The 12082-nt window shown below is 44.0% G+C and overlaps 1 protein-coding gene across 1 annotated transcript in view; it reads right to left on the bottom strand.

Annotated features, from left to right (window-relative positions):
- TTC39C (tetratricopeptide repeat domain 39C) overlaps positions 1-12082 on the bottom strand; it is a 106719-nt gene that overhangs the window by 16526 nt on the left and 78111 nt on the right. The window contains exon 7 of the mRNA XM_047698288.1: positions 2099-2192. Within this exon, the coding sequence (XP_047554244.1) occupies positions 2099-2192 (94 nt within the window). The remainder of the gene's footprint in view (positions 1-2098; positions 2193-12082) is intronic.

Consider the following 12082-nt stretch of genomic DNA (forward strand, 5'->3'; position numbering starts at 1 on the left):
TCTTTCCTGGATCACAACATGAGACAGGCATTCTGGTAAGCAGCAGCAGCCACGAAAACGCGAGGAATTCTATCCTCCTTTTTAGAAATGTACCTCCCACTGCCTGAGCCCGGCACCTGTGTATAATTCTAATTCTACTAGGGGCTTCCTAAACTGGCGGATGGCATCCTCATTTTACCAAGGAGAAAATCTAAGGCATGGAGAGGCTGGTGACTTGGTCAAGGCCACAGAGCTAGTGAGAGGAAAGGATAAGGAGTGAAGGCCATTGCTCTCTCCTGTCCACAGCATGCCCTCCGCAATCAATTCTCGTATCTTGTGTCATCTCGGATCTGCCTTTGAAGTACAAGGATGACAGGGATCCACACTTCTAGAAAACCCAGTGTCAGATTCTATGGGATAGGATAGGAAGTCGACATAGTTTCCAGTAAAAATTGGGGCAAATCATGTCCATCCTAGATGATGGGAGTTAAATGCAAAGTAGGCTTGGAAGGAGCACTGAGTATGAATAAGAAGCCTGAGTTACAATTGTGCTACTTTTTCTTGGGTTAACCTTCCTAAGCCTTTGGGGTTACACTTCAATGATCTCCAAGCCTCCTTCAGGTCTAACCCTCCATTCTGCCACAGACCTTGAAAGGGTGCACCAAGACGGGCCATCCTAATCACTTTGTAATCCATGGACTTATCAAGTCATTATGTCATACAACTTAGACTAATACATTTTACGTCAATTATATCTCAATAAAAGTGGAAAAAAAAAAAAAAAAGGCAGCAGTATCTTAAGACCAAAAATGGCCACAAAATCTAGTTGTTAATTCAAGGTCTTTGAAATACATCCCATCCTACCTTATGGCTACTAGCCAGAGCTCCAGCAGGGTAGAGGACATAAAAATATATTTTGCATTGGATTATACTTCAGCTCCTTTCCCTAAACCATAAGAGGTACTTAAAACACAGTACTATTTTACTGGGAAGTTCCCAATCTTTTAGTGTGTATTTTTAAGAAGATTTAAAATTATCCAAGACAACAACTAAGTCCACAGCAGATAAACAAGTGGCAAGCATCATACGGTCTGGACCTGATGGGTAGTAAATGCTACCTGAGCATTCCCCATTTCTTCGTCCCCTCTCTGCAGAGGACCTTGGAGTTCCGATTTTCCCTGTTGATCCCATCATGACCTCATCACTTCTCTGCTCCCTGACTTCTTCATTCCCTTTCTAGGTGCCGTATGATGTGACCTTGTCATACTGGACCGAAGCCCTAACCACAGGAGCCCCTTATTACATTGTGTCATTGTTGTTTCAACTGTTGTGCTAATTCTCCTGAGCCCCACAGAGCAACTGCTACAGAAACGATTATGAAATTGCTCAACAGCAGGACAGGAAAATTTTAGTGCATCAGCAAAAAACTCATAGTAACAATTTTGGCACAGGAGGGAGAAAGCAGGAAGCAAAGAAATATTTCCATGTCTGCTTAGAAATTTGTCTGCAGGAGGAGAGAAGCAGAAGGCAGGCACTCACACATGCGGGGAGGGCTGATGCCCACCGAAATCTCACTCTTGCGACCACTGAGGGCAGGCACCGCCACACTCGAGGCAACCATGAGGCTTCCACAACTCTTCCCAGGTCTCCGAGCTAGTCAGGGGAAGGGCTAGGATTGGGGCTCCCGTGCCCAACTCTCTCCCAGACCCTATGTTTCATTCCCAGGTTAAAAAAAAAAAAAGATTCCCTTGGGTGCGAGGGAAGGAAACATAGTTTAGATTCTAATGTGCAGTCAGATAAAGTGGTTACAAAAGAGTTTCAGTCCATTCTTTTAACATGACCTAATATCCTAAAATCAGAATGTTATAAAGAATAAATTCTAAAGCAGCAAGGACAATCCCTGAGATAAGTATCATCGCTTGTGCTACGGTAACAAGGTCTGATTCTCATAAAAGGCAGCAAGCATTTTACAAAGACCCAAACCGAAGAGCATGAAAAAGGCGGACCTGCACAAGAAGCATTAAGATCCGCCACCAGAAGCTGGCCGTCCAGCCGGACGCAAGTGGAACGCATTCATGCCATGGTGTGACAAGAAGCTGGAGAGACAGCTCATATTTACCTATTTCATACAGACAGACGTGTTGGATTTCTCTCTGGTCTATCGCAAGCTCCAATGCGGTATGGAAAGAAGTCAAGGCACTGTTGATTTGACACTGAAGAGAAAAATGAAAACAGAGTTACTGGCTAAAATCTGTCATTAACATTACAATCATCTTCATTCCAAAGCATCTTCTTCCTTAATAGTTATTTTAAACAGATTAAACAGCATAGAAGAGAATGACCTCAAAATTTCTGGAACATTCCAATTTGCTTGTGAGTTGTGAGATGAACCTCAGCACAGAGCACTTCTTTTGCTCTGGCGGGAAACTCCCCTGGGTATACCCCCTGTGTATACAACAGGCAGAATTGGAGAAAACCATAGGTTTGGTTCCACACCACAACAAGCGAATATTGCGATAAAGAGAGTTGGAGGAATGTTCTGGTTTCCCAGTGCATACTAAAGTTACGCTTATACTATCCTGCAGTCCATTAAGGTGCAACAGCATTGTGTCTAAAGAACAATATACATGCCTTAATTTAAAAATACTTTGTTGCTTAAAAACTGCTGAACATCTTCTGAGCTTCCGGCAAGTTGTAATCACAGATCACCATTCACAAATATAACAATAACCAAAAGAGTTTGAAATACTGTGAAAATAACCAAACTGTGATACAGAGGCATGAAGTGAGCAAATGTTGTTGGAAAAATGGGTTGCCACAAACCTTCAATTCATTAAAAAAAAAACAACAACAAAAACCTGGTATCTGCAAAGTGCAATAAAGTGTAGTGAAAGGAGACGGGGTGTGTCTGGACCCGGCCCAGGCCGGAGAGGCCCATCATTCCTGAGTGACTGCCTGAAGCCTCCTTTAGGCCTGCCCTTAGCACGCTGTCCCCGCTGGGACCCACTGACTCTGTCCTACAAGTCCCTAGTATGGTTCCGTGTCCGAAATGCTTTGTCTGACTGCTGCTGGTCCTCTAATCTCCTCCACTGACGCCCTGTTCTGACTTTTGCATTTACTTAACCCAATGAACTCTCCAATGACTGTTCTCACTCCTGAGTAAATACATTTAATGTTTCTTTCCACTAAAGACCCTCTCAAAGCCTGCCAACCTCATACAGAATGCCTGATATGAGCACCTAAAAAGCATCAAATTCAATCCTAAATACAGCATTTAATCCTACATACAGCGATGACTGTTGTTAATAAATATAAATCCTAAATGCGCTAAAAATTTGGTACAGCCTGAGCTCAGTGATATGTGCCCCGGGCCATACCCTGCCCCAACAGGTGCCACTGGGCTCCCTCTGCTGCGCATCCAGCCCTCCCTGGGCTTCCTGATGCTCCCCCCTCTGCTGCTCCTTGGCTACCCCCTTTTTCCTGCTCCAAGGCTACCCCTTCTGCCTCTCCCCCTCAGACAGCCATCCAGAGGCAGAAAGGATCACAGAAGAAAGGCTACCCCATTCCTTGGCTCCTTCAGTGATGCATGGTCACTGTGCGAGGCTTCTTGGACACCACGGGCCACACAGATGAGTCAGGGAGGTCGTTAGGACATCCTGTGACGCAGCATCTCCATAAGCCAAATGACTCATCAGCCAAAGCCTTGGCTCCATCAATAACTTCATGCCCCATAGTAATGTTTCACTTTGCCAGGATGGTTCCAACTGCAGCGTTCAATCCCTCGTCCCCATCCACAAAGCCTAAGAGAGGACACACATCCCCACCCCAGCGATTCCTGGTCTCAAGGAGGTTAACATCCAATTGGAGGGACCCTCTCAGGAGATGTTCACACTGAGCTATGAGCACACAGCCCACAGCCACCAAGGTCCATAGAGATGTTAAAAAAAATATTTTTTTATTTAAAAATCAACTTTGTATGCAGTGTGTGTGCGTGTGCACAGGTGTGTTACAGAGTAAGCTAGTGGGACACTCATGAAGCCCACTCCTAACTTTTTTCTTTCTGGACCAACCATTCTCTCCCTGCTTCATACGCGCGCTCGGTTTAGCACACTGGCAAGAAACCACAGTGCTGCGGGTTCTGCTTTGCATATGTCTCCCCAGTTTGCTAAGCTCCTGACACTTAACCGTCGTACACAGGCTATTTCCAGAGGAATCATTGCTACCAAGCCGTGTCCAGCTGCGGACACCCTGCTTGACAACGCAATGCCACACCACCCTGCAGAAGACCAACGACTTGTGAACATTAATTAATGGGCAACTACTAAATGCCTGGGATCATATTGGCTTAAGCCACGAAGACAAATCACAACAAAGCTTTAAAAGCAAGTTTAGAGAAAAAAACAAACCCAGCAATATTTCAATCAACACTGTTTCTCTTAGCCCTTTCAAAAAAAAAAAAAAAGGTCTGAGATTGGCATGTATGAGTTCTATTTTCAGATGGAGAAACCAGAGTTCAAAGAGGTGAAGTGGCATGGTTAAGGTCAACAAGACAGCAATAGGGTAGTACTCCCTCGGCTGACTGCCTGCAGAGTGTGCGTTCTTCAGGCAGAGCGCACAGAGGCATGATTAAATTAAGGGCTTTGTGATGGGGAGATTATCCTGGATTAATGGGGTGGACCCTCAATGCAATCCCAAGTGTCCTGATAACAGGCAGGCAGAGAGAGCTGACGAGTGGGGGTGGGGCTGCTAACAGGGGTGCTTTTACTACTATAAATGAAAATAACCACAACATAACAGAGAAAGAATTATCATCCTCAATCTGATACCTGGTTCACAGAGTCATTTTTTTTGAGGAAATATACATATGCTGAGCTGAAGAGAACACAGAAACCAAGCTAGAATGAAACAGCCATGAAGCCAAGAATCTGAGGTCAGGTACTATCTAGGCGTATGTCCCATGAATTTGGCACGGATGCTCCGTATCACAGAAAACTACCTGATGTCTCAGCTTCCTCACTGGTAAAATGAGGAGATAATGCTGGCCAGCACTACCTCCTTCCAGAGAAAGCAGTGGAGAACAAAGGCACAAGTCTTTGCCAAATTAAATGGAGCCTGTTGCCAAATTAAAACCAGCACCATGTACAACTATGGCTTCATCTCCCCAGAGATATGACATGTTTTTCCAGTTATTGAGGATGCCTTTCTTGATACCTGTATCCCTTTGTTTTTTCCTTTTTGAAGATTTTTTTTTTTAAAGATTTTTATTTATTTATTTGACAGACAGAGATCACAAGTAGGCAGAGGCAGGCAGGCAGAGAGAGAGGGAAGCAGGCTCCCTGCCAAGCAGAGCCAGATGCCTGGGGCTTGATCCCAGGACTCTGAGATCATGACCTGAGCTGAACACAGAGGCTTAACCCACTGAGCCACCCAGGCGCCCCCCTGTATTCCTTTCTTGATAGCATTTTATACTTGTGAGGCAACTGTCCAGGGGCTTTGTTCCTCCATTTGACTGCACGAATGCTGCCGTGTGTAGGGGAAACTCGGGATTTTTGCAAGTCAATTTTGCATATGTTACCTTATACTCATGAACTCTCATGACTTTTTTTTAAAGCTTTTTCTCTTGGATTTTCTGGGAGAGATATTCAAATCACATGCAAATAATGATGGTGTCGTCTCTTCCTGTAGAAGGGACCCCTCTGATTGGTGAGAACCACTGGTACAGATACTATTAGCAAGCAAGCTCCCCCTCCTTGCTTTATTCCCATCTTCAATGAGGCTGTTGCGCCATTAAATATAGTTTGCGGGACATTTTCAGCAGATGCCATCATTACCAAACAAAGAAATTCCCTTTCCATGTCTAATTTACTAATAGTTTGTTTGGTTTTCGAAGTGGATTTCATTAAATGCCATCTGGGCACCTAGTGACAGGACTATGTGGTTTTAACAATTACTTCCTTCATGCAGGTTATAATGGGAAGACATTTTCTGAGGCTGAACCATGCTTGCTTTTGAAATAAGTCCTACTAAGGTCATAATGGGGCATTTAAAAAATACATTGCTGGATTTGACTTAATATTTATTTAGAGTTTCTGTATTCAGAATGAAGTTGACCTACAGTTTTCTGATCAGTGTTCTAGTTTTGCTATCAGGATAATGTCAGAATTTGCAGACTTGCAGGAAACATTTTCATATTTTCTATGTTCTAGAACTACATGAACAACTAGTTCACTATAAAGTCATACCTTTCAACTGAATAATTCATTCATTTAAAATGTTTAAAATATGGGGGCACCTGGGTGGCTCAGCTGGTTAAGTGTCCAACTCTTGGTTTCAGCTCAGGTCATGATCTCAGAGAGAGGAGACTGAGCCCCACATCTGGCTCTGAGCTCAGCAGGGAGTCTGCTTGTCCCTCTTGCCTTTCCTGCCCCCATGCCCCAATCATGCTCTCTCTCAAATAAATAAATCGTTAAAATGTTTAAAATACCATAATTTAAATTTTTTCTTTTAATGGACATACAACATGACAAAGAATATTAAACTTTAGTCAATAGTACCAGATTTCCTAGCTAACTTCATAACCAACACAATTTTGGAACTTGGGAAATTTTTTGTTTCATTTATAAATCTCAGGAGATGTTGAGATAAATGATTTAATGCACACAAAATGCTCTTAGGGAAGGTATATTGTCCATAAAATTAGACATATGCTACCTGTTAATGGTGGGGGGAGATAAATCACAATATTGTCTTCCCACATTTAGAAAGATTTGCACAAAGTAGCAATTAAGTTTCTATTTTCTTTAGACCACTGGAAGGAATTCTAGATTCTTTCTTGCAGACATAATTCAGAGCTGATTGGGTTAAGATTCTACCACAAATATCTAAGTGTGTATTCTTGCCTAACCCAAGCACGCACAGACCTGAAGAGACAGGGGACAAAGAGAAAGGAAACATGTAAGGGACCACAAATCATATTTTCCAATTTTAAAAATGTAAAATATTTCTACAACAGTATATTTTTAAAGCCCTTTCGAAAGTGAGTATGAAGACACAAGAAGTCTGAATAATTTTCAGAGTCAGCACAGTAAGCTTGGAGTTACTAATGTTACATCCTGTTCTACAGAAGACCCCCACTAGCTATACCAAGCTGGGAGGATACAGTAAATTCAGCTACTGAGCAAAAGATTCCCTCTCTAGAACTGAAAAAAGAAAAAACGGAAAATGGAAATGGAAACAAAGCCAAGTCCTTTTGGGGGCCTGACACAGACTCTAGTGCCAAAAGGAAATCAAGTTCCAGACTTTCCTGAATCTCTAAAGCAAGATTCCACTTCCTGGCAGTTTCCTCTGGTGCCCCCTCCGAATCGCATTTAGCATCAAAGGGCAGCTCTAGCCCACACAAAAGGGTCTCAGCTCAGAGCCAGTCTACTGGCATTCAAACAATGTTGCCATCACCCCGTTCTGCTGAGTTCCACATCAGGGAGTAGATCACTGCTGCGGTAGCAAATCAAAGAACATGGTCCCCGTGGGCTTAAGCTGCGAGGAGAGGGTAATGCCCACACAGAACACTCTCATAATCACTGAGAATTTCCAGCTCGGTGAGTACAGATGTTTGTAAGACATCAGTACATTGTTTCGAGAGGTTTAAGTCACCAAGTAAGCAGAGTTTTAGATTTGGGCAGAATTCCTGAGGTGAGTCAAGAACGTAGGTGCTCTGCAACAAGACAGCCTGTGTTTGTGTGTGTTAGGGCACTAAAGGGCCTCGAGGTCTCTAATATTCATGAGGCACCTGGGTACTAAACACACAGGAGATTAAATATGCAAAAAGCACAAAGTTTTCAGAACACTAAATATGCATGAAAAGTTAATACCTTAACTTGGCCTTAATTCGACCATCCACTGGTGCACCCATTCTGGCACCATGTGTCCTCTACCCAAGAAACACTAATAAAACCCTGAGGGTCCACTGTTTTAGCTGTGGTCAGTGAAGCAAGATGTAACATACTGTGTTCCCCAACACGTGGGTAGCACGGCTTTTCCCCCTGCCCCTGCACACTATCCTAAGAGCGTTAACCTTTTCCCCTTGCTTCTTGCTGTGTTTTACACTGATTTAGTAAACCGGGTGATTCAAGCCTATTTTAAGTTAGCATGGGAATCTTCCCATTTTGAGACCTCTGGGGGAACTTGCTGAGCTCTGTACTCGAGACTACTAGGCTATCAGGGGCGTCTATGTGAAAAGAAAGGAAAACTTCAAGTGCCTGTAAGGAGACACGAGTTGACACTGACAGCTGTCTGGGGCTGACTTGTGTCCCTACCCCCAAATTCATATGTTGAGGTCCTAATCCCTAGTATCTCAGCATGTAACTGTATCTAGAGGTAAGTTCTCTAAGGCGGTAATTACATTAAAATGAGGTCTTTAAGGCAGGCCCTAATCCACTATAACTGGCAGGCTTAGAGAAGAAGGGGACATGGGCATGGGTACACACACACACACACACACACACACACACGAAGACCACATGAAAGCAGAGGGAGCAGGCGGCTATCTACAAGCTGAGGAGAGATGGCTCGGGGAAAAAAAAAAATCAACTGGCTGACACCTTGGTCGGATTTTTAACCTCAGGACTATAAGAAAACTAATTTCTGTACCTGCTCTGTGGTTCCTTGTTAGGGCAGCCCAAGGAGACTAACACATGTCAGACGCATCCTTTCCTTGGGGAGCCATTGTCCTATGTGATGGGAAGGGGACGGGTCCTGCCTCTCTGGAAAAGCTTTCTGGTCTGAGCAAGGGCAGGAGTCCCTGACCTAAGCAGATCACGGTACCTCTTCCTCCCTCCCACTCAGAATCTGCTCCTGGAGTTTTTTCAGAGGAGATAAATGTGGGCAGGTTTGGTCTCTGTCTGCGTGCACGTGTGTGTGTGTGTGTGTGTGTGTGTGTGTGTGTGTCTTCCAATGCGTGTGCATGCGTTTATGGGCCGACTAAGTTATTCCCTATACGAACTGGGTAGTTTGTGTAAATACTAGACCAGTCGTCCCAAAGCTTTTATCAATGTACATATGTACCAGCAGTCTAGAAGAGGGCTATTTCCCTAAACCTTTTCCCAACAGGGGATATTTTCAGTATCTGCCAATTATTTTCCCCCTTGCTTTAATCAGCATCTCAAAGATTCTATTATGAAGGCCACAGGGTACTGACCATTTGTGTATCTTTTGGCTTGTCTATTTTTAGATGTTGTGGCTATTTTTCTTTTTGTATGTTTATCCTTTTGCTATGTTCCAAGTTTGTAAGAGTTCTTACTACGTTAAGGATGCTAATTATAGCTTTATTCTTCATTTTTTAAAAACTTTATGAGCTAAATTCTAGCTTTATTCTTCATTTTTTCAACTTTGTTTACAATATTTTGTAATATAGAAGTTCATTTTTATGTCCCTTCTCCTAATATTTTGATCCACGTATGATCAATTCTATCTTACTGTTTTGGTTTCAGAGTTCTGTTTACACAGTCCTTGGTGAGGGAGAATGGAGCTTTTAATACCACTGCACACATGGAATCTATGAATTATGCAGAATAAGGGGAACTTTTCAGAATTCCATAGATAAGGCTGCTTTCATTCTGACAAAAATCCAGGGGTTATAGAAATAGAACTATCATCCCAGCACAACCAAGAGAGGCACAGGGCAAGAGGCCAGAGTATGCCCTCAAGGTTCACATGCGCATGCGCACGCACACACATACTCTCTCTGAGTCCTGCTGTCTGGGATCCCAGCACTGGTCAAGGCATCTGAAATACGCAGTGACCCAGACAAAGTCTCTACCTCATGGAGCCTGCATCTCATTCTGATGGGGATAGACAGACAACGAGCCAACAAGAAACGCACTTTGCTCTCTGTGTGTCCAGTGAACAGGAGTGTCTGGGCAGAAATGAGGAGGAGTGGTGAAGGAGACAGGGAGACCAGCGGCATGCATGAGGCCAATGTATCCAATACTATAGTCATGAAAGATCTCCCCCAGGAGGGGGGGAACAAAGTCATAGGAGGTGAAGAAGTGGCTCTCTCCTCCCCCAGGCCCCACTGCCTCTGACCGTCCTTCCCAGTCCTCTCCACCCACAGTGACCACCGGCTCATCGGGCACTTTTTTTTAATCACCTTTCATGCATTCAGTGTTGCTATTCATAGTTAGATTATAAATTTCTTTTGGGGCAGGGGCTTTTGCTAGCCCTCTCGGCATCCCCCAGAAGGCCTTTTACAACAGAGGCAACAAATCTCCAATTATGCCCAAGAAATGGAATATGGCAGATCTATTTTCAGCACCTCCACATGGACAGCAATCCCCTTGAGAAAGGAGTTACGGAACCAAAGCCGGTGCTAAGGAATGGTAGGACTGAATAACGCACTGGTGACGACATTTCCTCGGTGTCTCAACAATTACACACAAGATGTCAACAAAATCTGCGATGGAAAGTGCTTTATACTGGGTCTACAGCCCAGACGCAATTCTGTCTGAAGAGGAAAAGCCCTGACCAAGCACCGTGTGCTTAGCGCTATGCCACAGCCACATGACATTATTGAAGGCTGGCATGGGAGGCACTGTCCTCTTTCTACACGCAAGAACACAGCCTCAGAATGCTCAGCCAGTCCAGAAGTGGAAGAGCCCATTCTGAGCTGAGCCCGATGCTTTTTCAGCTGTGCCATGCTGCCTTTTAAAAGAACAGGGAATTTGTGTGTGAAAAACAGCAGTAAATGTAAAAGAAATGTGTTTAATGATGCTATCAAAGAACCAAAATTGACAGTGCAGAAGACAATGTAAAGAATTAACTCAGGAAAGCAAAGACCGTGGAAATACAGATATCCTAATCTACAAAAAGGCACACTACTCGGAAGGCAGCAATTCAAGATAAACAGACACACCTGAGTATAGGTGGAGACGATCCACTACGCACAGACAATGGTATGAGAGACAGAGGAGCTGCAATCAGGAAAGCAACTTTGAGAAGTTTTCCTACACTGAATGGCACTCTCTGTAAAGGATGGCATATGGGCAAGCTCCTATGGTTTTTCCCCCAAAGAGGAACTGAAGACAAGCTGTAGAAAGTGGAGGCAAACCTAGGTAGTTCATTCTGAAGATTAAAGAACCATAAAAATTTTTTTATGACAGCTTTGTTGAGAGGTACTTCACATCCTAAAAGACTCATCCTTTTAAAATATACAATTAAGTGGCTTTTAGATCTGAAAGCTGGGGAAAAACAAACAAACAAACCTTAAAAATGATGTAGTCTCGTGTTTCTCAAAGTGTATTCTACAGAACCATTCAAGTCTCACAGGCTACCGTGTAAAAATGAATTTTCCTGGTCAAACGAGTTGGGCAAACACAGATGGCATACCTGCATACGCCAGCTCTCTCTCAGCGAGAAAGTACAGTCTCCAAGCAGGCCGGGCATATCCGGATTTGCCTGACATGAACCTCTTTCCATGGAGCACATCCAAACTAGTCCATCAAATCTGGGTTCCAGGGCAGATGCTTTGGAAATACCCTAGTTTTCCAGGTGAAGAAACAGAGCCAGAGAAGGCTGACTGGCTTAACAGAAGCCTTATAGCACTTTCAAGCAGTCCCGTCTGTGAGCAACCATTGGGAAGGAGACCATGTCTTTACTGTCCATGACAGAGCCAAGCCCTCTTCAGACTTAGTCCAGTGCTTTCTACACAGCAAACCCTGAAGCCCCCAAGCAACAGGACAACAGACTCCCAGAGCTGGCAAGCCTGCTCTCAGACACCGTGGAGAAACGAAGATCATTACCACCCAACAAATCAGGGCACGGATTCAAGAACTCCATGTACCCACGTGTTTAAGAGCCCGAAGTTATAAAGAAAAACAGGAAAGCTCAAGACGATGTTATGAGAAAATACAAGATTTCCCACAAGAGCTCTGCATGTAGGGTAAGATAAAAGGGAGAAATGCTCTTTCCTAAAACCAGACTCGGTCACCCCTCAAGGAGTTTACCATCTTCTCCTCAGCAACAAGAGTGAGGGACAAAGGACTGGGACACTGTATGGATACGTGGGCCCGCGGTTAAAACAGGAGATAAACAGGGGGCGCCTGGGTGGCTC

This window comes from Lutra lutra, chromosome 12 (assembly GCF_902655055.1).
Source record: "Lutra lutra chromosome 12, mLutLut1.2, whole genome shotgun sequence".
In the NCBI taxonomy this organism is placed as follows: Eukaryota; Metazoa; Chordata; class Mammalia; order Carnivora; family Mustelidae; genus Lutra; species Lutra lutra.